Here is a 25,653-nt window from a genome sequence, read left to right as displayed (position 1 = left end):
CTCCTTACGGCCAGCCCCCACCCCCACCAACGTCCACATGGCAGCCCTACCCCACTGCGGCCCGGCCGCGAACGCCGAGGCAGAGCCACTCGAGCCGCCGCCACCGAGGTGGTCCGCGCGCGCTGCCGCCTGGTCACCAACCCTCGGCTTCGCCGTCACCATCACGACCCGCCGGTTCACAGGGAACGAGACCAGGGTCCCAACGCGGTGAGCCGACCGCATCGCCTCACGGCCGCAACCACCGAGACGTGGCAACCTGGACCAGCCAGGATGGAGGCGACCCTCCGGTGTCTTACGTCTCCTCGAGGCCCTGGCGCCGGCAGGAAAGGGCCCGAGTTGGGTCGCCCCAGCGCACCTGTATCGCCCTTTTCAGGGGCGCACGGTAGAGGACGCGGACCGGAGGGCTAACGGGGCTTGCCTTCCAGTGCCCGCAGGGACGCGGTTCTGCGAGTGCGGCGCCGTGGTGATCCATAACTCCCACGAATTGGGGAAATTACACCGGCACCGCACCCAGGCTACCCAACCATCCAGCCGCGAATCATCCCAGGAGCGCTCCGGCGCCGCGGTTCGGGCCATGCTGGCGCGGGCGGCCCAGGAGGCGGACTTCGCGCAGTGGCTGCTGAGAGTTGCCTCAGGCCACGCGTCCAGCGAGAGTCCGCCTGCGCCGCTATCAATAACGGCTACCGTAGAGCGGGAGGCGGCGGGGCCGGGAGAGACATTGGTGGCGGCTGCATTGACACCGGAGGTGGCGTCAATGACCTTGGAGGCGGGTGAGAGAGCGGTGGGGGCTCCGGCGGTGCCCGCGGCAGACACCGAACGGTCCGAGGGCATGGACGTAGACCAGGCCCTTCTGGCCTATCTAGAGGACGAATAAAACGAATTATTCCCTCTTTGCAGTCTCTGTCGTTCGGGGGCCTTCTTAAGGGGGGGGGGATGTGGGGAGCAGGTGCGCCCAGCCTCCCTTTCCCTTTTAGGGCAGCGCACGCGCCTGGTTGCGGGGACCCCTTCCCCCACGGCCGGCGCGTGCGATTCCCCCTTTCCCGGCGCCAGGAACAGGTTCCCCTCTCCCTCAGCGAGGAAAGGTACCATTCTCGTCAGGGAAAGGGAAATCGGGTCGGGGAATAAAACGAGCGGGCAAACGGTCGCTCGCTCTCTCTGACACCAGCGACCATCCCAGGAGGACGAACCCGCAACCCCTCCTGCGGGCCGAGGACGTCCACGACCGAGGTGTAAGCGTCAACACCTTTGTTATCTGTAGTATCTCCCCGCGACAGTGACGCGCGATTGCTAACGCTTGGCAATAAAGTGTTTGTTGTTGATCTGGCCAGTTGCCTTATTCGCCCGAACCCGTAGTAGTAGCTGCAATGAGGCAAGCTACGGTTGGGGGACGTTAATCGTGCACGGAACGACTGTGTGCGGCTGAAACATTAGCTATAGGCTTCTGCGTCAGCCGTACATAGGCCAGCCCCTACATCTGGCGCTTTAGACCCCTACAAACTATTCAGGTGCTTGCCCATCGTGCTACAACGTGAACACTCGGCAGAAGACAAGCACGAGAGACAATACGGCGTGCACAACTCCTACAAATGGCCGGCTGAACTGCACAAGTTGGTGATGCTGATGCCGATATCGAGAGCGCGTTTGTATAGTGGTGCGAGGCACGAAGGATAAAATCCCGGTTTAACCTTCAGGTAACGAGCGTATGAACACTAATAAAAAAGTTGAAATATTTAGCAAACTTTATGAACACCTTAGCACGAAGAAAGTTAAACAAAATATACTAGTGACGCACCTGTAAACCGCTGTAAACTTTGATAGTGATGATGATGGTTGCGTTTTTCGCGCCATCTATTGACGACGTTCAAAAGCTCGCATGCACGCGCGCGTTTTGAATACGTGTGGGTTAATGAAAGTGTGGGTGCGGCCCTTACGCGAATTTTTTTTTTTTCGAATATGTGTGTCATAAAAACGGGGTGCGGCCCGTACACGGGTGCGGCCCTTACACGCGTTTATACGGTATCATATTTACTTGCATAATAGGCACACCCCTAGTCTGGCTGCGAGACATCAGATTTTTTTATATTTTCACATAATAGGTGCACTCCAAACTTTGTCGTGATCAGTAGTTCAGCACCATATTTGCATGACTGCCATTTGGCACCCTCTTTCGTTAACTCGAGCAAGAAAAAGGAAAAGAAAAAAAAGACTGCGGCAGCTGCATGGGCTCGCTTAGTAAGGAAAGGGGAGTGGTTGCCTGGGCGTTGGAATAACCTTTGCACCGGCGCCGGTGCGGCTCCGGCAGCGCGCGCTTCGCATGGAACTTGTGATCGCGTCCTCATCAACTGTGCGCTTTGAGTTTTCTGTCGGGAAAAACGTCATCCTAATCGCGTTTGCCACCTCGTCCACAAGTTTAAGAGCTTTTCGCCTTTCCGACGCAAGCTCTCACTTTTGCTGCCACTGCACGGACTTGCACAAGCTCGGCGGACTTTTGTCACCGTTGATTTCCCGGCCAATAACCTAAATATTGTATCACGTGCTCTACTCTTGGATCAGTGCATGAGTGTGATCTTTTCTACAGTTAATCTTCATGTTGTCTTGTACAAAGTTCCCACAAAAACTTGCCAAACTGCGCCTCCCCGCGGTGTTCCAGTGGCTAAGGTACTCGACTGCTGACCCGCAGGTTGCGGGATCGAATCCCGGCAGCGACGGCTGCATTTTCGATGGAGGCGGAAATGTTGTAGGCCCGTGTGCTCAGATTTGGGTGCACGTGAAAGAACCTTAGATGGTCGAAATTTCCGGAGCCCTCCACTACGGCGTCTCATTATCATATGGTGGTTTGGGAGGTTAAACACCACATATCAATCTACCAAACATGCCGAATCGTAGGCCTAGGCCTGTAGTGTACACATATCCCAAAGGAGTACGGCCACTAGCTTGGGTTCGGTCTTAGTGAGCTGCAGGGCACACGTTAACTGTCGCCTCTGCATATGGGCGTTCGGACAGCTATGGCGCCAAGCGCAGCGTGGCAAGAACACGGTACTGCTCTCAACAGGTCGCAACACTTCATTGCCTGCCTGCGGCAGCCAAAAACGCAGCACAGAGCCCATTACAACAGAGGTGGCGGGAAAGCAAATCCGCGCCACGGGTGAGAAGTACTTCACAGGGTGCCGCAAGCACGTCTCTGTGGGCAAAAGGGATTCATGGGGACACTGGGACAAACAGAGCCCGGTCACTCAAGCGAGGGCAAAGTGCGCTCGCGTTGGCTTCCAAGAGGTACGGGTCGGCGTAGTACAACCACGCACTAGGACACCACACCGCTCTTCGGCCTAGCGTTCGAAAGGGGCAACGAAAAGTGAACGTTCGCAGTAGGCGCAAGGCGCCGTAGTTAAAGTTTGTGTGAGCCCCAAACAAAAGGAGCCGACGGACGGAAAAAAAATGAGTGCTCACCCTTGTCGTCCCAAAGAAATTCTCTGTCACTACAGACATGCGCGTGTTACGTCCCGTGAGGCATTGTGCACGGCGCCGCAGTCGACATCCGCTACCGGGTGAGAGGGGTTAATCGTCACTCCCACTCCCCTAACACGACAGACCGCGGAGGAGGGGAGAGTCACGTCAGGACATGGGAACAGCAGAAATAGGTGACAAAGCCTAAGCAATCGTGGTGGGCTAGCCTCAATTCCCTCCTACAGGCTAAATCAGCGTTGGTCGCTTTTCGATGGCGGTCGTGGGCGGTCAAAAGTTGCGGTTTTGTATGAAATCAAGGTAACTCTTTGTGTTGACTCAAGTTGAAAAAAATGGGGCGTGAGTGGCACTTGTAACACTCGAATGCTAGTTCACGATTCGAGTGCAATGTCTTTGAAAAAGAGAGCCCATGAAATCGAACGATCTATACCGTTCAGTGCACAGAAATTTTGGCGGTGGCCTGAAACGTACATCAGCTAATTTCTGCAGTGCCGCTTTATTTTTGCAGTTTTTTATCTGCGTTCATTTTGTTGTCAACGCAAGTTTTTCGATGTTAATTTTTTGACATTTTGAACGTTTGAACCACACTGCATCACATGCCTCAATTCTCCAACTTGCGATACTGCATGCTCAACATGTTTTTTGAAAGTGTAGTCTATGAAGATGGTTGTTCGGGCTGTAGTGCAGATATTTGGAACTTTGGCGATTTATGTTAGTAGTCTACGCTGTAATCTGAAATAAAATTTACAAAAATTTTATCTTGCATAATAGGCGAATCTTGAACTTGGTGCCGGATTTTTGAAAAAAAAGGTGTGCCTATTATGCGAGTAAACACAGTACGCACTAAACATACTACGCATGAACCTCGAGCTACAAACAAATTAGCATCGCTTGACTTGTAAAACAGGCACTCACCCTGTCCCAGTGGGAAGAGGGGGCAAGGTATGTTTTTGGTACTTTGCACAAGGAAAAAAGTTGTTACATAGCCTGTGCTTTAAATCAGTTGAAAGTAGGCGTTCACATTGATCCTCATCGATCCTTTCTTTTTTTCATCTTTTTATCTTTTTGTGCTAAGAAACCATAGTTTTACAGTCAATGCAAAGTATCGATGCGACAGCAAATGCTTCTGAAAACACAAAATAGCATTGCCACCCACATTTTCTTTTTGCGTGTTTTCTCACTTTCTGAGTATCTTCTAGCAGCAGGCGTAGTGTTTCTGGTATCGTATGAAGTAATTTATCAATACTGGAAAAGTCTCCTTTCTCTTAAGCGTCCCTTGAAGATTTAGCTCTTTTGTTTTTTACAGAATCGCTTTTGTGCTTACTAGGCACTACAAAACTTCTCACGATATTATTTATGGGCTTGCAATGCTTTTTCTAAGCAATATGTATGCGTTGTTCTTATCACTATTTTTTTTTTATTCTGAATTGTGTAGGAAGAGGGCTGGATTGAAGAACTCCTGTTGGCAACCGTGGCGCTGACGAAGAGCGCCCGGCCTCCCGATTCTGTCACGGCCGCCTACTTTTTCGATCTTATCTCAACGCTGAAGCTGACCGCTAAGGTCTCGCGCAAGCTGTGCATTTCGCTCCCAAGCCTGTCTCCCTTGCTGGGAACTGCCATCAAGCTGCGCAAGAGCCACGAGGAAGACGACAATGTCTTCTGGACAGCGTTTCTGGTGCTGGCCGAGCTGGAAAGACAGTTGACGGTGGCCAAGAACAGCCTCCTTGAAGCTTCGTCGACCGGTCCATTGTACGGTGCCCTGATCTCGCTTCGCGCCCTCATGAGGAAAGTCAATTGGAAGTGAGTACCCTTGTGTCTGTAAGCAGGCGGTAAATAGCATTGGAGAAATTGTATTCCCTTGTCTTACATAGGAGGTTTTCAGAAGCCTAGAATGTGAAGAGTTGGGGACAAGAGATCATAGAGAGAACCTTAGTAATCTGCACTTCACTTATGACATTGCATTTCTAAGTAACTCAGGGGACGAATTGCAACTCATGATTATGCAATTAGACAAGGAGAGCAGAAAGGTAGGTCTCAAATTAGTCGGCAGACAACGAAAGTCATGTACAACAACCTCGGAAAAGAAAAGCGCTTCAAGATAAGTAAAGGTGCTCTTGAAGTTGTAAAAGACTACGTCTACTTAGGACAGGTAATAACCACGGAACGGAGCCACGAGATTGAAGTAATTAAAAAAATAAAAATGAGGTGGAGCACATTCGGCAAGCACTCTCAAATTATGACTAGTAGGTTGCCACTATCCCTCATGAGGAAGGTATTGTACAGCTGCATCTTGCCTGTACTTAAGTACGGAGCAGAAACCTGGAGGTTTACAAAAAGGGTTCAGCTTAAATTGAGGATGACGCTGTGAGCGATCTAAAGGAATATAATAGGTGTAGCCTTAAGAGACAAGGAGAGAGCAGAGTGGATCAGGGAACAAACAAGGGTTAAGGATGTCATAGTTTAAATCAAGAAGAAATAGACATGGGCCGGGAATGCAGCACGTAGGCAGGATAACCGCTGGTCATTACGAATAACTGACTGGATTCCCAGAGAAGGCAAGTGAATTTAGGGGAGACAGAAAGTTAGGTGGGCAGATGAAATTAGGAAGTTTGCGGGTGTAAAGTGGCAGTAGGAAGCACAGGACCGAGTTGACTGGCGGAGCATGGAAGAGGCCTTTGTCCTGCAGTGGACGTAGTCAGGCTGATGATGATGACGATGACCTCTATGTTTGTTAAAGGGCCCCTAAACCCCCTTTGATATTTTTCCAAACATTTCAAGTAAACAAGCCCATCGCGTGCAGAATGCCGTCGGGATCAGCGATGCCACACCCCGCAGCGCTACAGGTAGTGGGCGCGCTAAAATTTCAGAAAGACAATAGCTTCTTTCCGGTCTCCGCCATTCTCGCCACTGACATGTGTGACATCACCAGTGAAACTCGATGACGTCACCACTTTCGATGCTTGCTTGCGATTGGTTGAACGACAACCGACGACTTCGGTCAGTGTGCAAACAGCTGTTCGTGCGCACCTTGCTGTTCTTGGTCGTGTTGCCGCTTGTGAATCGACATCTGCGGCCTGTAACGCAACTGCCAAGTCGCTAGCGTAGGAACACAGGTCGGCATGACAGCAACAGCGGTTATTCAGTGATCAGTGCACCCAGATGACACACACAACACAGTTGACGGCGAGCTGGGGCGTCGGAGTGGCAGATCACGGCAACCGGAAGTAGACGCTTTCTTGAACAGCGCGTCAGTGGTGACGTATGCCACGCGAGATGAGGAGGAACACTCAGCTGACTCAGCGAGGAGGGGCCAAGTGGTTTTGGAAGAGGGTAGCCTAGGAAAGAGAAAAAGAAGCGATCGTCACATTTCGATCATCAAACGTGTGTAACTTCGCTATTACAGCACAGTTTCGAAAAATTCTTATGACTACGTGTTGGTTGTAAACTCGAGCACAACTTCCTCACCTCAACTAAATTTCGACCGCTGGGTGGTTTAAGAATCCTTTAAGGGTGCTAAGTGGGTGTTATGGACATCATAGTCGAAATCAAGAAGAAGAAATGATTATGGGCAGGGCACCTAGTGCGAAGGCAAGATAAGCTGTGGTCATTAAGGACCACAGGCTGGATTCCAAGAGAAGGCAAGCGGGTGAAGAAAGACAGAAAGTTAAGTGGGCAGATGAGATTAGGAAGTTTGCGGGTATAAATTGGCAGCAGCAAGCACATGGCTGAGTTGACTGGCGAAACATGGGAGAGGCCTTTGTCCTGCAGTGGACGTAGTCAGGCTGATCGAGCAGTAATCAGCAGGACGTAGTCAGGACCGCTCGAGCAGTAATAATGCACGATTTCAAGGCCATTCGTGATCGCTGGTGTGCTTGCTATCTCGGCGAGTATCAGTGCGGTTTCAACGTGAAGGGACTGTGTGAAAAGAGAACTTCTCCTTGGAGCAGCCGTATTTGCTCACACCAGCGTTTTGTAGGAGTTCTGCGATATCAGATTAAAAAGAGTTGGCTGCCAGCCTTACTTCTTATACAATTTTTCGCTATCGCGTTCATTGCATTGCATTCAACACGTCTTCGTGTTGCCAGAACTAATCAGCTAATCGCGAAAGCTACCAGCCCTGTGAAATCGCGGCGTGGCGCAAAACGAAAGTGTGCGTCGTCACCGTGGTCTCGGAGAGTTTTCATAAGCGTCTAATCTGACATCTCTTCGGTGGTGAAGACACGATTGTTCGAAATTAAAAAAAAAAGTCAGAGTCTCGCCACAAGGGCGAAGTAACCACTTGACTCGAAGCTCGACTAGAAGCTTTAGAAAACTTATTTTGCATGAAAAACAATGAAAATATGAACAAGGGTCTGCAATGTGTGCTGAAGGTGCTTTACTTGTCCAAGTGTGAATCACAGCAATAAGAAATTTGTGTTTTTTGAGAAATAAATGTTTTATGCTCCTACAACTTTATATGAACTTCTCAGCCTCAATTTTCGCTGGATTCGGATTGATGTTTTTCCGGATCATACGTTCATCTTGCGCTGTTTTTCGGAAACGTATTAACGAGGTTTTACTGTGTTTCAAAATTTCAGGAATGTTAATTTGTGTCAATGTGAATTTGAGTGCACTCATACCTTGATATAACAAATCGGGATATAACAAAATATTGGTTATAACAATTGCAAGAAAAATAGCCTTGGAGTAACTATAGTGTTTATAACGAATTTTCGGATATAATGAACCTAATTTTGTGTGAGAATTAACTTTGTTATAATGAGGTTTGAATGTACTGTCATGTTCATTTGAACATTTGAAGCAATCAAATATTTTCTCAGCTCTGGTGTGTTGTTGTGGGATATAAATTGCTCTTCAAGAGAGTATGGTCACAAGAGATTGTGGCGGATACCGGCACTTGTTGGGTTAAAGTACTTTTGGTTGTGCGTTTGTTCCTTTCTTTCTTTATCACAGGCTTTTGCCTAGTGACAATGTGGCCTCGTGGAAAGCAGTCTTGTGCCAGTCAATGCAAGTGGCGTTTGAAGTGGCCGCTGTGGTGGGACGTGTAGTGAGCAACGCATCTCCCGAAGGTCAACTGGACATTGACGAAGATCCAGGTGAGAAATGTTCTGCTGTCAATAACCAATCAGCAAGAACGCCAGTGTTGGAATGTTATGTGACCGGTAACTTATCATAAATGCATTTGTGTGTTTTTTTTTTTTGAAGAATTATTCAAGGCAGCAATGCAAAATACAGGTATGGAAGAGTAGACGTAAAATTTTGAGTTTCACAGAACCATTTTTCGTTGGGAGAAGGCATTGTAAAAAGTCTGTATTGAACGCTCACCGCGAATAAGAACAAATTGAAGAGGCATGTCTCGGTTCCCGCATGGAAACTTTGTTTACTACATAATGGTCATAATTTTCAGAGCCTTCCACTGTGGTATTCCTCAAGTCATGTTTTTGGGGTCGAAAATCACAGCAGTTTTTATTAGACGAAATTAGGGTTTCAGAGTGCACCTTATCAGTAAAAGTCGATTCTTTGCTTGGCTTAAGTGACCTTCTAAACCACGAATCCACATGCAGGACTTCTCAGGGAAATGCAAGTGGCACTGCACAGAGGCCTGGGCCGTAAATTTGAGGCCGACAGGGGCGACGGGCCATCCGTGGATGCCGTGAAGAGCACCGCAGTGGCAGCGCAGATGTTGCTGCTGTGCGGCTGGCGCGCGCACCGCGAGGTGTCCCTCTTTTTCGGCGACATCTGTGAGGCATGTCCGCTGGAATCCGGATGTGCCGGCATGGGCGTTTGTCTCTCTTTAAAGCAAGTAAGGGACCACTTGTAGTGCAGAGCGAGTGTGTCTTGTGTTCTCTACTTAGAGGGACACTACACAGCAAAACGATCTTTTGCCCATTAGTAAAGTGCAATTCCACAATCCAGAAAACACCACTCTTATCGTGTTGGTAAGCGAGAGAACGTGCGAAATGAAAATGCAGGTGGAAACGCCACCTTGACATTCTTGCACCAAACAGTGTGATGTCATCAATTTCAAAGGCATCTACTGGTTCCTACATAGCTTCTAATCAATAAAGTTGAAGTACATTGTAATCTGTGGCTGCCGAAGACTTGGCATACGAAGTTCAGAAAACTTCATCGAGCGAATGCTGCAAAAATACCAAAAATACGTTGTGGAATTTCTTGCGTCACGTGCAGAGATTATGGTACGAAATTTAAAAATGAAGCTTCAACTTTGATTTTCTCCACTAATAATGATTTTATGACAGTGAAGCTTATGGCATTAGAGCTCTCAGAGCGCAGTTTATCAATCTGAAACAACTTATTTTTTCTCTTTAGTGTCCCTTTGAAAGAGTACTGGCATGATCTTTACGCATTGCAAAATGGGCATTTTTCGTCCACTTGGCATGCAGTGCTATCGCGGTCCACACACTGGATCCATGAAATACGTATAAAATATTTTAGTTTGACTTAATTATTTGAGTATTCGAAGCACTCAAACATTCACACCAGCCTAAATATACCACTGTGTTTTAATCTAAATGACATGAAGCTTTTATGAGTTATTGCATGCGTGTGTAGTGATGCACTCTCGATAATTCAAAATCAAGAGGACCCCAGAATTTCGTTTGAATTAAGCCGTTCTCGTAAAGATGACTTGGGAACATATTAATTAATGTCAGGTACCGTATAGAAGCCTAGAATGGGAACAGTTAGGGATAAGAGTTAATGGAGAGTACCTTAGTAACCTGCACTTTGCCGATGATATTGCATTGCTGAGCAACTCAGGGGACGAATTGCAACTCATGATTACGGAGTTAGACAAGGAGAGCAGAAAGCTGGGTCTTAAAATTAATTTGCGGAAAATGAAGGTAATGTACAACAGCCTCGGAAAAGACCAGCGCTTCGAGATAGATAATAGTGCACTTCAATTTGTAAAAGACTATGTCTACTTAGGGCAGGTAATAACCGCGGAGCCAAACCACGAGATTGAAGTAACTAGAAGAATAAGAATGGGGTGGAGCACATTTTTCAAGCACTCTCAAATTATGACAAGTAGATTGCCACTATCCCTCAAGAGGAAGGTATATAACAGCTGTATCTTGCCGGTACTTAGCTACGGAGCAGAAACCTGGAGACTTACAAAGAGGGTTCAGTTTAAATTGAGGACGACACAGCGAGCAATAGAAAGAAAAATGGTAGGTGTAACCTTGGGAGACGGGAGGAGAGCAGAATGGATTAGGGAACAAACGGGGGTTAAGGATATCATAGCTGAAATCAAGAAGAGGAAATGGACATGGGCCGGGCATGAAGCGCGTAGACAGGATAACCGCTGGTCGTTAAGGGTAACTAACTGGATTCCCAGAGAAGGCAAGCGGGTTAGGGGGAAACAGAAGGTTAGGTGGGCAGATGAGATTAAGAAGTTAGCGAGTATAAATTGGCAGCAGCAAGCACAGGGCCGGGTTAACTGGCGGAATATGGGAGAGGCCTTTGTCCTGCAGTGGATGTAGCCAGGCTGATGATTATGATGATGATGATGATGACCGTATATACTCTCATAATGATCGCACTTTTTTTTTTTTCTAAAAAATTGACTCCAACTTCGGGATGCAATCATTACGCGGGGTAAATTTTCCGTGGAAAAATATTCTGAGCACCGGAAACGCAAAAAAGTCGCTAATCAGAATTTTTACGGTAGCTATCATGAACATAACCAAAAATAGAAGTAAATTAAGGCTTACCTTTGTAATAAAATGCACGCATTACGCAGGAGCTATATGCATGGCACACTACCCTTTTATTTTTACCTCTCTGTCCCCGTAACGTTCATTCAAACTCCGAAGCATCACTGGCGTCAGTGCCGTCACCGCACGATTCCCTGTTGGAACTGGCAGTGTCTTCACTGTCCCACAGAGGGTCATATTCCGTTCCGTCGAGTGCGTTGGAAATGCCAGTGACAGTTCATTCAGCCGCATGAAGCGTGTCGTCCAGCCAGAACTGGCGCTGAAGTCCTTTGTGGCTATTCCCAGCCTCCGGGAAACTGTGCATGCCTGCGTCCGTATCATGTTTAATGACACTGCATAACCGTCCTTGCGCATGTCCTTGACGTATTCGAGGACTGCCTTTTCAATGTCAGGGAACTTGCCAGATTTGGGTCCGCGGAAAGCCCATTGCGTGCTGTTAGTAGCCATGAGCATGTCGCGCTGTTTTTTCCAATATTGGATCCGGATTTCATCGACACCGAAATGTCTGCCGGCAGCGCGGTTGCCGTCCTCTAGCGCGTAGTCAAGCGCCTTCAGCTTGAACGTGGCAGTAAAGCTCGCATGCCGCCCCATGGTGAAACGGCGCTTCAACAGATGATCACAAAGCACACACACACACAAAAAAACATAATCTCAGGGAAAAAAAAAAACATTGCTGCGGGATAAACACGGTCGACCAGCAGGTGGCCGCCGCTGTAACAGTGCGGGATGTCAAAACAAACATGGCGGCTGACAGAGTGAAGCACTCCATGAAACGAAGCCACCGCATTTTTTTCTTCTTTGCATCAGTTATGAAGGTTGTGAGTACGTCACGCGCGTCAGAACAGTGTCTTCCATCTAAATAAGGAATGCTTTCACTTAAATCAGTAAATTTACAGCATTAGCATAGCGATGCCCGCTTTCATATCACAGAAACAATGATAGGCGCATTCAGCTAGACTTGGCACATGACATGTCGATGCGGCAAGTTCAGGGTGCGATAATTACGCAGGGAAAAAAACTCGAATTTAGACGACAAAATTTAGGGGTGCGATCATTATGCGTGTGCAATCATTACGCGAGTAAATACGGTATCTTATTTTTTCTCAGTGCTTCTGCAACATCATGGGCAGTTCTGCATAATTGCCAGTGAAGTTTTTATTTTTAGATTCCAGCAATCTATACTGGTTCTCATTAATTAATAGTGCTTGCATGCATGTGTAATTAAGGGTTTCTGTGTCCTATGACAGCTAGAAGCCCCTTTTCGCTTTTTCGCTTTACAGAAGTGTACTGTGGTGAAAGTGACCTTGCCAGACCTCACCGAAAGAGGTCATTGCCAGACAGTCTTCGTTATTCTTTTTTACTTCTTCAGTGGGCATGAAATTGTTGGTGCACATGGCTAGGCTAGTTTGGCTGCTTTGTAGGTCAGAAATAGACTTCATTTTGGAGTTTTAGTGACACAAGCATGCAAATTTTCAGTGTAAAGCAGCAAAGGCAGCACATATTTTCAGTTTTGGACAAGTAAATATATTTGAATCAACATAACTAATGCAGTCGGGCAGTTTAGAATTAAGTGATCATAAGGTTAATTGAGAGCATAGTTAGCAGACAAAAATTTCAATATTTCTTTGAATCAACTAGAAATCTGAATTGTCGCAGTTTAAATTGTCAAGAGTGTACTGTATTGAGCTTGCGGCTAAAGTTATTGCAAAACCATGGGTGCCCGTGTCAGCTGTTGCGACCACTCTGTGAAGTTTGTTGTGGTGTACATGCTGGCACGTGGCAGATTACAAAGTAGAGGTTTAATGAAGCCTACATTCACACAACTTGGGTTCCACAGGTGCTGTCTATTGGAGACTTCTTCATGGAGCAGATGTCGACAGTGAGGCATCGCGGAGCCTTCGAGCAAGCATACAGTGCTTTCCAAAAGCTGTGCCACATGCTTTGGAGGTGTGTGAATTGTCGTACTACGTTAGCGCATTGGTTCTGTGATGTCTTTAGGAAGTTAATACATTTGTGTTATTTACGCTGGGAATTCCACTGTGTGATACCGTTTGTGATGGTTTTCGATGTTGCCAATTCATTGGATTGAAGGGAAGAGCTAGTGCTTTGGCCACTTCAGCTAGAAGCAACAAGGCAGCAGATATTTATTTACGATCGACAAGCAGAGAGTATGAACTAACCAAGTTTATGCACTGGAGAAATTTGACTTAATAGTATTACATTGAAAACAGAAACAGGCAATCGAGAATTTGAATTTTGTTTGAATTATGACGAATCCACTGAAGTGTACAGCCACTTTCATGCATTTTCTGCGTCCCTGTTGTTGCCATGCTAGATGCAAACACCCAGAGTTGGCAAACCTTCCGGGCACCTGGCTTGGGAACATCATGGCAGTCATCAAGGACAAGGGCATCTGTGCCACACGTCGGAGTGCTGGCATTCCATTTATGGTTCAGGTGGGTGAAAAATCTTTGCTTCACATTGATGCATTTCGTAGCTCAGTCCATCAGTCAAGTAGCGCACCCTTGTTAATGTGGGACCCTGTTGTACGTATTGCATTAATAGGCTGGAAGCACCAAGTATAGGCTGGAAGCACCAAAAAATCAAACCACTGGTGTTTTAAACATGATCTTACCATTTAATGTGACCTCACAACAAGTAGTCACTGCCGCGATGTCACTTTTGATTAAGGGGGAACACTGTACTTGAGACGAAATGTCAGGTATTTTCATGCGTTTATAAAGAAAATTTACAATGTGATCGAGTTTTTGATGCTGATTTCAAAAATTCAATTACTGTTCTTCTAAACCAATTAGTTTTCTAGATATCCTAAAATTAATTACCTATCGTTTGCCAGTACATAAAGACAGGAAATTTGTATTGCAGAGCTACTATTTGCACATGCCTGTATACTAATGAACATAAGCTACACAACGGTAAGAGTGCTTTTTTTTATAATTTTAGCAAGTTTTGTCGCACCTTGCACTTCAGTGTTGCAGACACGCCCACTTTATGCTCCAATTTTCGGCAAAAATTAATTTTTTGACGATCTTAATAAAAAATTCACACCTACCATTGTGTAAACTAAAGATACAGCTATATGTCACAACAAAAATGACAGTCCTAGCTGCTCTGGAGGCAGAGATATCTTTTAGACATCATTTTGTCTTGGTTATCTGCTGTCAGTGTGCTGTTTTCTTTTTTCGATTTCCTTCAGAAATGAGTGGTAGTCAACGGCAGTTTATGATAAGCTTTAAGAAAAAGGTTATTGAAAATACAGAGGTGCGCGGCAACCAGGTGGCACAACAGGGATTCGGTGCATTGAAGAAAAACTTCCGATGCTGGATGAGCCAAAAGCAGCGCACCACATCGTGCAGCAACCATAAAAAATATATATACAGTAGAATCCCGCTGTTGCGTTCCCGTGTGCTGCGTTTTCCTGGTTGTTACGTCGTTTTCGGCCAGTCCCGGCACAGCTCCCATAGGATCCAATGCATTGGGAACCCCGCTGCTGCGTCGCAACTGTGGGACCGTTCCCGCATCATACGTTGCGAAGTGCCACGAAGCGCCGGCTCGAGCAGCCTTGTTGTCTTTCATGCAGCTTGGCTTGGCGGCTTGACGATGGGATTGGCCGCCCAAAGTGCCGGGGGCAACACCTATGATGTATTTTCGGTTCATGCCAGCAAAAGCATGACCTTTGAGATCCGTATTTGCACTCTAAGAAAGATTGTGTTTATGACGCGTTGGGTCCTTAAAATTGGTTTTGGCATCTGTAAAAGTAAGGTCTCCGAGACCTGTTTTTGTTTTCTTGGGGTGCCACGCTGGTTTAAACTTATCGCCACCGGGTCGCGCAGGCGGCCCGATTTAAAGGGTATAGCCCGATCGCCGTCACCATCGCCCATGTGTGCCCGTGCTACCCGTGCTTGCTGCAGTCTTCTCGCATTGCCTTTGTTTCGTGTCGGTCGTTGTGAAAGTTATACGAGCTTGCAGCATAGTGCCTTTACGCTTCCAACGCTCCAAATAGTCTTCCATAGTGCCTTTACACTTCCAACACTCCAAATAGACGGTGCGTTCGCAGACTGCGACGAACTGAACACTGCCATGGAGACTGTTGGTGCCAGTGGAATCGCGTACAGTGACTACGCTTCTGTTGACACCGCCGTTGTCACCTCCGTGACATTATCTGTCGACGACATCGTGGCTGAGTGCGCCGCTCCGTGCACCAGTGACGAGGAAGTTGAGGAGGAGATGGAGCGGATACCGGAGCCAACGTCCTCATCGGCCGTGGCGGCACTGGATTTATTGCAAAGATATGTGCGCAGCAGTGACGATGGTGAGAGCCACATGGCACTACAGGTGCTTGAAAAACCCCTTGTGTGCTTGTCGGGTGTGAGAAGATGCGCCAGGCAACGCTGCATGATTTTTAAAGTGAAAGAATTAAAATAAAACTATGTGCAGTTCACCACTACTCTTGTTTCTCAATTTTTCGCGTTTCTCGGCTCTTGCGTTTCCCGGCTCCTACGTTTTTTTTTACGGTCTCGTGAAAAACGTATCAGCAGGGTTCTACTGTATATTATATCATTTCGCGGACGGACTGCAGTGCACCCTGAACTGGAAATGCTACTCGCCGAATTCGTCCGGGAGCTGCTTGCAAGATCGCTATCCGTAACAGCGGAGTGCATCCGCGTAAAAGCGCTGGAGACAATGCGCGACTCTGGGCTCACGAGGGTGCAATTCAAGGGATCGTCATCGTGGGTACGCCGATTTATGAAGCGAGAGGACTTTGCGCTGTGGTGGCGTACCTCCATCTTTCAGCAAATGCTGCATCAGTAACGCAGTGCATGGAACGGAGGATGATGCACTCTGGGATGTTACTAGTGAAAAGCAGATGTCGTCGGACTGAAGTTCGGAAGAGTTCGAATGACAGCGCTTTGTGGCCTTCTGGTTTTTAACTACATAAGATTAGTGTCCCAATAAAAAGAAACATCACCACAGTGCAGCTGGTTGTGTCATGTATTTATCAAGGTAAGGGTGTGCCGCAATACTTTGTGATATTTAAGAATTTCTTTTTCGGAGATTCAAAGTTTGGGGGGTTGACCTATATTCCAGTTTGACCTATATTCTGTTTTATACGGTAAATGCATTGAAGAAAATTGGTTGTGGTGATGCTTATATGAGGAACTCTGGGCTTTGCTCACCCACAGGCCATCCTTGTGTCGGAGCCGGAGGTGCGCTCACTAGCAACATTCCATCGAGCCATCAGAGAACTTCTTGTGCTGGCATCCATGGACACTGATGCATCAGTAGAACCCAAGGTACTTAACCTACTCGTACCCTTTTACAAAGATTTAAAATTTTAAAGAAGGAAAAAAGAAGAAAAAAGATAGGGGTAGCTCACCGCACTAGTTGTGTGAAAACTGAGGAAACAGCAGAGCTCGGTGCGTTCCCCTCTTCCTCGCCCTTTCCACCCCCTTGCTTTACTAAACTACACATGGCTACGCTATGTGTAGCCATGTGCTACGTGACTGTGCTATACTTTACTTCGTCGCCTGCTCCTCGGCCTCACTTATTTTCCCACCCTTTTGCTGTGCTTGGCTAGGTTATTTACGGCGTGAATTGCACAATGTGATATCGCTTGCGTCGGCTTTCGATGTTGCGCATTCATTGAACTAAGGGGAGAGAGCAAATGGTTTGGTTCGGCGAACAAGGTAGGATGAGCATCGCACCACTTTGGGCATCACACGAGGCTTTGATAAAACGACACGGCAGCAGAATAGGCATGATTGCTTTGCTTAACACTTATTACAGTAGTGCACTGAATCTGTGGTCTGTTCTTTCTTTGTTTTTTTTTTATATGGTGTACATTGCTGTTACATCGTACATAATGAATAGCACAGCATAAACGGAGACATCTTGTTTATTCCATCTTCTTCTTCTCCCCGTGGCGGCCACCGAGCGCGTGCCACCGCACAGCGCTGTAGTCGGTAGCGACGCCTTATACCACATATCCCCTCTTGCAAAAAAAAAATAAAATAAAATAAAATAAAAAATAAATGGTAGAAACACACAAAACTGTTTTTGTCTACTTCCTAATGAAGTCCTTCAATTTCTTTGGGGTCTTCTTTTTACGCTTGCTTTTCCTTGCAGGCGCATTAAATCCTGGACTGGTCAAAGCTTGCGTGCCGTCTAGTGGAGATGATACGGGGTCTGCCCTTTCATGACCATCCGCTCTTGATGTGTCCCATTGGGGCGCACTAGATGACCGATCAGATGCAGGGGACCAGTTCATAAGAGCAGAGGTTTCAGGCTGTACTGCATGAGAAGACCGATTAAATGCAGGTGTCCAGTTCATAACAGCAGGGGTGCCCGATTTCATTTTGTTGACCGCTCCGGGGTGAACTGCGATTAACTTGGATGCGTTCCACACACGCCCATCTTCCAAGAGGTACGAGGCCGGTCCACGTTTTCCAATGATCTTCTTGGGCGCGGAGAATTGTGAAGACAGCTTACCGTGAGCTGCAGTTGTCTTAACGCGCACGTAATCACCAACGACGAAACTGGGTTCCTTGGCTCCACGTTTTTCATCGGTGTAGCTCTTCGAGATCATTTGCTTGTTTTGTACGCGCTCTCGCAACTGTTCAATCGCCCTTGACGGGTCCGTGCTGAAGCATCTGTCGGGCAATCCCAATATGTCAAGTCTGGTGCGAGGTTGGCGTCGATGAAGAAGAACAGCGGGTGTCGCACCAGTAGTCGCGTGAGGCGTACAGCGATATACTTGCAGGTAATCAAGCATGGCTGTTCGTACGTCACGACGTTCAAGCAGGGCTAGTTGAATGTACGACTTCAGCACCCTATTGAATCTTTCCACCAAGCCGTTAGCTTGTGGGTAATACACGGAAGAGTTGTAGTGCGTTATTCCACGCTCCGTGAGAAACTCGTCAAAGCTTGCTGAAGAGAACTGTGGTCCATGATCGGATACAATACTACGTGGGTAGCCTTCTCGCGCAAAAAGTTCAAGTAAAAACTTCTTCACTGTAGAAGTGGTCGCATCTCGCACGAACGCCACTTCAGGCCACTTGCTATAATAGTCAATGGCAGTAATTGCATAACGGTAGTCGGCCGAAGCTTGCGAGAATGGTCCCACAATGTCGATGGCAATTTTTTCCCACGCCGCGTCAGGAAGAGGAACAGGTTGCAGTGGCGCTGGAAAGGTACGTGCGGACTTGTCACAAGACTGGCAAATCACGCATGTGCGCACCAGTTCTTCAATGTGACTATCCATGCATGGCCACCAATAGGACTCTCTCAGGCGAGCTTTGGTACGACTAATGCCTGGGTGTGACTCGTGGGCCAGATCCATAAGGCGGCGTGTCAAAGTTGCAGGCACGACAATCCTGTCACCCCGGCATAGGATATCACTTACGACAGAGAGTTCAGCCTTCACGTAAAAGTAAGGTAGCAATTCTTTTGACAGTGATTTCTTGTCAGGCCAAGAAGTAGTCGTGAAGTGCTTAACTTCACAGATAATCTGATCATTGGCACTTGCTTCTTGAAGTTCTGGCATGGTAACTACGGGAGACAACAAACAGATAAATTCCTCTTCTGGTGCATCGCGGATTAAACTCTGGACGGGTAGCCTGGAGAGAGCGTCAGCCACGACGTTTTCGCTACCTTTCCTGTATTCGACGGTATAGTTGTAGCAGAGCAACCGTGAGGACCAGCGCGCAATCCTTAATGGTCGGTGACCGGTGCCTTTCGTCGAAAGGAGCGTAACCAGCGCTGCGTGATCCGTTCGTAAGATGAAAGGTCGTCCCCATAGATAAACGTGCCAGTGTTCGCAAGCCCAGACGCAGGCAAGGGCCTCACGTTCGCCGACTGAGTATTTCCGCTCATGCGGTTGAAGTGTGCGGGAGGCGAATGCGACAGTTTGCAGTGAGGTCCCGTTGTCCTGCTGAAGTACTGCACCTAATCCATATCCTGAAGCATCAGTTGTAACGAACACAGGCAAGTGAGGATCGAAAAGATGAAGCACTTCGCAAGATGTGAGCAGAGATTTCAGGCGCTCCAAACTGCTCTGTGCTGCCGCACTCCAAACGAAAGAGGCTTGTCCTCGTAGCAAGGCGCGCATTGGCTCGACAACATCCGAAAAATGAGGAATGAACTTGGAATAGAAGCCTGCAAGCCCCAGTAGCGAGCGGAGTTCGTTAATATTTGTAGGTGATGGTGCCTTTGTTATCGCCTCAATGGATGACATCAACGGAAATAATCCTTTGGCGCTCACAACGTGACCTAGAAAAGTCAACTCTGCCACGTCAAAGACACACTTGTTGTTGAGCCGGAGGCCAGCATCAGAAAGACGTTGCAATACAGCGCGCAAGTTTCCCAAATGGTCCTCTCGGGATCGCCCATACACGATGATGTCATCAATGTAAAATAGGACACATTTGCACCCTTTCAAGATCATGTGCATCATTTTCTGGAACGCTGATGGCGCCGACGCCAGTCCGAAGCAAACCCTCTTGAAGCGAAATAGTCCATCGTGAGTGATGAACGTGGTAAGGTCACGGCTCTCTGAACTGAGCGGTAACTGGTGATATGCAGAAGCTAAGTCTAGCTTCGAGAAACGCTGTGCCCCAGCCAGGCTGTTCAGGAGCTCCTCAGTTTGTGGCAAAGGAAAACTGTCTACTACCACAGCTTTGTTTGGCTCCCGTAAGTCAACACACATGCGAATCGAGCCGTCTTTTTTTCTGGCTACGACAATAGGGGAGACCCACTCAGAAGAGTCGACACGCTCAATGATGCCCTGAGCTTCTAATTTCTGAACTTCTGCCGAGACTTGCTCGCGAATGACAAGTGGCAGTCGTCTCAGTTTGCTGGCCACCGGTTGTACAGACGCGCGAACTCTGACCTTGTGAGTGAAACCTCTCACAGTTCCCAGCTCTTTTGCAAATAGGTGCTCAAACTCAGAACGTAATTCTGGAGGTAGCACAGGAGTTTCTTGCGTCATTAGAAGACACCTGAGCGGTGACCCTTGGATCTTCATATCCAGAGCAGCGATGCCGTCTAATCCCAGAATGGTTGTTCCCCCAGGCACAACGTATAGTAGAACAGAAGTGCATCGGCCGTGAAATGAGGCAGTAGCAATGAAGCATCCTTGTATAGGAATTGCTGCCTTCGAATAATCGAGAAGCTGGACGGATGTAGACTTCAGTGGATACGCTTTAGAAAAATAGCGTTGGTAAAGTTCTTCGGCCAGGATCGAAACCGATGATCCTGTATCGATCAAAAATGGTACAGAAATTCCTTCTATTTCCAACGCTGCGTAAATTCCCTTCTTACGGCTCCAGCTCTGACAAACACTTAAATGGTCGTCTGGATCAGCTGTATCGTTACCTTCCGCTACATGCTGAACATTCTTCTCAAACTTCCGCAATGACTTGCACACCTTTTCAAGATGGCCAATTTTCTCACATTGTCGACACCTATGCGCTTTGGCCTTGCACAGAGAGCTATTTGCAAGGTGTGCCGTAGAACCACAACGATAACATACTTGCTCTTTCGGAGATATGCGACTTTGACCGTGCATGTTATAGCAAGTACATGTGCTACAATGCCGTTCTCTGTGATTTGAAGTATCTTTTACACGATGAACTTGCAAGTCATTTTGTGCAAGTTCTCTTGCTTCATTAGTCGCTTGATCATGCTGTTTGGCAATGGTAAGAGCCTTAGAAAGCGTGAGAGACTCTTCCAGCAGAAGGCGTTCACGTAAGTATCCACTTGTGGTTTTCTCTATGAGCTGGTCGCGTATCATGTCGTCCGTTAGATCACCGAAATTGCATGCTCCTACAAGACTTCTCAGCGCGGTGACGTAATCAGCCGCAGTCTCACCTGGGGCCTGCGTACGTCGACGGAAACGGTGACGCGCTGCAGTGACGTTCGACGTGGTTTTGAAGTGACCTTCCAGCGTCGCGATGGCGCGGTCGAACACATCAGGACTAGGGGACGTCAGTGTACCTGCCGCAGCGCTCGCAGGCACGAGGCACGGGTCGTCAGTAGTCGTCAGAGTCTGGAAGATACGTTGTCCTTCCAAGCCCAAGCAGTTGAGCAGGATCGCCTTCCGACGAATGGCAGGTAGGTCGAAGGCGCCCGAAGCAACCATGTAATTCTTGAAAGCCTGGATCCATTGCTCCCATGGAATGTCCGGGTGTCCAGGTGACGACAGGAACGGAGGTGGCGGCTGTAGCCCCGAAATACTCATCGTAGAAGATGGTAGGCAATAAACGAGGGCACAGATGAGGTTCAGGCCGGTAGCACATGGGCTGGTGAATCCTCGTCGCCAAAATATGTTACATCGTACATAATGAATAGCACAGCATAAACGGAGACATCTTGTTTATTCCATCTTCTTCTTCTCCCCGTGGCGGCCACCGAGCGCGTGCCACCGCACAGCGCTGTAGTCGGTAGCGACGCCTTATACCACAATTGCTGTGAAGAAAAATTAATTTATATATTTTTAATGCTATGCTTTTTTTCTCCTAGTTTCTCTTTCTCCGTACTTTTTTTCTTATTCTCCCAGAGCAGGAAAACCCAGTCGCTCCCACAATTGCCATAGCGTCTTTGGATATCTCAGTGGTTAGGAAGCTTGACTTCGGACCGTGCGGTTTCAAATCCTGTCTGCCGAGAAGTTTTACTTTGTTTTATTTGTTTTTCTTCTCTCCTCCTCCTTTTATTTTTTCGGCACGTTGGATGCCACGGCTGAAGTTTTCTGATAAAGCCGGACTGGCTTTTGGCAAGCCTAAATAGCTTCACTGTTAACCCCTTGGCTTTTGTGCTCACTGTGGTTGTTCCTGCCAAGTATCCTGAGGGTAAGTTTTTGCATCGGCAGGTGGCATGGGTCGGGGAATATAAATGACATTAAAATCTCCAAAAGATGCCGTATAATAACAAAGCTTGCTTTATCCTCTGAGCGATGTGTCACTGCATCAGCAGTTTCAGTACTATATTTGCATGTGAAAAACTTTGAAGCACACAGGCATGTGAAGAGAAACTTCACATTTTTTGCACTTCCATCGGCTCTAGAACTTTTTTGCCGTGTGCCTTGCAAACTGAGCATAGCCTTGAGGGGTCCTCTAACAGAACATCATGATCATCACACATGTCAATTTCGGTGTCACTGTCAAGCACAAGACTAACAATTTCTTCATCTGTTGGACTACGTTTTTTGCACTACGCTGTCTTTTGAAAAAGCTGGGAACGTGCACCCTTCGCCGCTGAATGAAAACCGCACACTTACAAACAGCTCCAACTACCAAAAACTATGTCCATCTAGTGGGGAACATATCAAGAAAATGCAAATCACAAACATCAAATAATGTACTGTCATCTATAAAACATTGTCAAAAGCAACTATTTTCTGAGCGGCCGGCGGATTGTCGGCTGCAGAGGCCAATGGGTCAATTCGAAATTTTGCTTGATAATGACAGATCTGGTAATCAGGAGGCAGTTTTCACAATGTTCTTTTGCTTTCTTGATGACATGGTGATGTTATACAGTTGAATCAACGAGTGATGGTTTTTCAGGTTCACGCTATGAATGTGCTGCGAGCACTTTTTCGTGAAGCAAGGCTTGGTGATGCGGTGATGCCGTATGCTGCCGATGGCATTCAAGTGGCCATCATTGGCTTTGAATCTAAGATTTGGTCGGTGAGTAAAGCATCTCCTTTGCCTACTCACTGTTTTGACGGATCGGTGAACAACGCAGGCTTTCAAACACCACAGCAGCATTTCCGATTCTTCTAACTGAGGCTACCAAGTAAAAGAGTAAACCCCTTTTGTTGTGTGTAACACGAGGCTTTCAAACATCACAGCAGCATTTCCAATTCTTCTAACTGAGGCCACCGAGTAAAAGAGTAAATCCCTTTTGTTGTGTGTAACAGGAGCAACTAGCTCTCAGATAAAAAGTGTCTGTATTGCTGTTATTTGTCATTTACAGCTTTGTTAAGCTGCATGTTTGTAATGTAGATTTGAGCATTGTTAATGGGTTCGGAGAGCTGTGCATGCACTTACTAAGGTCTCCACTGGTAATCATTTGAATTTCTCTGCTTCTTTATCAGTAAATAATTCGGTGGTATTTTTCAAAGATGCATGTTTTACATAGATGCTGGCAGGCTGGCTATTCATACTCTTAGCTGTAATCTACCGTAATAATTATGGCACCGTGCAATTGAAATTTCAAGAAAGTGTTAAAGATTGCACTGCATTCAGATTGTATGTGTGTGTGTGTTCCGCAGCTTGAAAAGTGATCAAATCACACTTTTTTTTCCCACATTTCGGCCTGTCATCAAAGTATTGAGAGTCTGCTGTATTTCTCTGTGTTAGTCAGAGCTATATTCTGGTCTTAGACACTGATGTTTTAAAATATAGGTTTGTGTTGTAGCGGATGACACATGCAGTCTATAGAATTTGCCGTGGCTACGTGCAGGTGAGGAATGCTGCAACCTTGCTCTTCAGCACACTGATGACTCGCATCTTCGGTGTCAACCGTAGCCGAGAGGAGACGCAGAGGAAGAACTGCCTGACGGGCCATGTCTTCTTTCTGCGCTTCCCGTCGCTCTTCCGTTTCCTTCTGCAAGAGCTCTCCAAGTCGGCCGCATATTCACGTGATCTGTGAGTGCTTTCTCCTGCTCATTTTTCCCTCACTCTTAAACGTTTGCATACTTCGCAGATTATCCTGTCTCCAAACCATAACCATCCTCTCTCTTTTTGCCTGATTAGCGCTTACCCATTTTTGTGACGTTAAGAAATTCCTGAGAGTTTCAACTGTTGACTTTTCCTCACAGGCATGCCTGTTATAACTCGGAAACTTCAATGTCATGGTTAATTTTGTCAGGGGTTCTGACATCTCTGTTCAGCCAAACGTAGTGCTTCGAGCAGTAGTGACAAACAGTTACCTCTTAATAGGTGTGGTACAGTCGAACCCCGCTACAACAAACGCCGCTTCAATGAAATTTCTGCTACAACGAAAAATTCACGATTCCTCGACAGCAGTCTATAGGAGTCAACGCATAATTATTGTTGCCACAACGAACACTTTTTCTTCTGCCGTTCCGTTTCAACGAATTATCACGATGCAATTTCAGGCTCAGATATTAATTGCTATACAGGAAACGCAATATTTAACATTTTGATGCATTTTAAGAACCTGAAAACACGTCGACAAAGCCTAAAACACGCGTTGGCACCACCGGAAACCGCTGCTGTTCAGCAAGCATGGGCGCCGCCATTGCTCGATAGCGATGGCAATGAGACTGCCCTGCTTTTGACACTGGCTTGCTTTCGAGCCGCAGACGATCCGAAGCTGAAGCTCAGTCGCTCAGTCCATGGTTTCCTTCACGCAGCTGCCGCAACTGCTGGGTGCAACCACCGAGCGATGCCTTTTTCGATACCAATGCTTATCATTTTATTCGTGCTTGGCCAGTGTGGTACCTAATCAGCGCGGCTGTTTGTTGGCATTATCAACCAAATCAGCTAGCCGGGAGTGATGGATGATAAGAATGGCCTAAAATAAGGCAAAAGTCACCGCTCCACGATACCCTGCCTCCATCTTGGCGTTGTCGGTACACTTTGACAGCGGACAGCTGCTGGTGTTACCGTGTTAATGCAACTGTTTGGTACATTCACCAAAGCGGATGTAGGCGTTGTTTCTGCGTGCTTTTCACCATGGCCTCGCTATGCATGACTGAGAATCGCGTTGTGAGGCTGCTGGGAAGGAATAGTAGCAGTGGACACTTTTTTAATTTTAAGAATAACGTTCCTTTGTTTTGATATCTCAAGTCAGCTATATTTTTTCGATTTCACTACAACAAAAGTTTTGCCTCAACGAAATATTTTCCGTGCCCCGTGAGTTTGTTGTAGCGGGGTTCAGCTGTATTTACATTAGCCAGGAACAGATACTTTCAGTCTAAGCGTGAACCAGCTAACACGACTGCATTTCACATGTGAATGGCAGGCACACCGTGATGCTGTGGGCAGGGCTCACATTTTGTTAGGTTCTAATCGATAATAGGAAAATGGGTTCAACATTGTCTCTGAATTATTGTTGTACATGAAAATGAAACCCCACTCGTCATGTTGAGGTTTTTTGCATTGTCGCAAGATTGTAATGAAGCAAGTCTTAATTCCACAAGTATGTGTATTGCCGTTTCAGTCACTGCTGATAGCCAGTGCTCACGAAAGCTTATGTAAAATAAGCTTTCGTGAGCTGACCCCAGCTGACTTATAATCCCTCGCATACCTCCTTAAGGCATCAAGTCTGCCAGAACGAGGGTCTATTTCTGGCAGACTTGATGTTTTGAGGAGGTACGCAAGGGATTATTGGTCAGCTGCCATCTCGTAATAAGGTCACGTACTGCGTGATAACAAACAGGCAAGAAGAGTGTTCCACACTCGCCGCCACG

The 25,653-nt window shown here is 47.1% G+C and overlaps 1 protein-coding gene across 1 annotated transcript in view; it reads left to right on the top strand.

The window, feature by feature from the left end:
• THADA (Thyroid adenoma-associated protein homolog) overlaps positions 1-25,653 on the top strand; it is a 104,680-nt gene that overhangs the window by 47,085 nt on the left and 31,942 nt on the right. Inside the window, exons 21-28 of the mRNA XM_075872312.1 lie at positions 4,898-5,262; positions 8,416-8,558; positions 9,027-9,265; positions 13,036-13,145; positions 13,534-13,654; positions 16,403-16,513; positions 22,778-22,900; positions 23,679-23,863. Coding sequence (XP_075728427.1) covers positions 4,898-5,262; positions 8,416-8,558; positions 9,027-9,265; positions 13,036-13,145; positions 13,534-13,654; positions 16,403-16,513; positions 22,778-22,900; positions 23,679-23,863 — 1,397 coding nt within the window. The remainder of the gene's footprint in view (positions 1-4,897; positions 5,263-8,415; positions 8,559-9,026; positions 9,266-13,035; positions 13,146-13,533; positions 13,655-16,402; positions 16,514-22,777; positions 22,901-23,678; positions 23,864-25,653) is intronic.

The sequence above is a fragment of the Rhipicephalus microplus genome, chromosome 8 (assembly GCF_043290135.1).
Source record: "Rhipicephalus microplus isolate Deutch F79 chromosome 8, USDA_Rmic, whole genome shotgun sequence".
In the NCBI taxonomy this organism is placed as follows: domain Eukaryota; kingdom Metazoa; phylum Arthropoda; class Arachnida; order Ixodida; family Ixodidae; genus Rhipicephalus; species Rhipicephalus microplus.
This window is presented reverse-complemented; position numbering and strand designations above follow the sequence as displayed.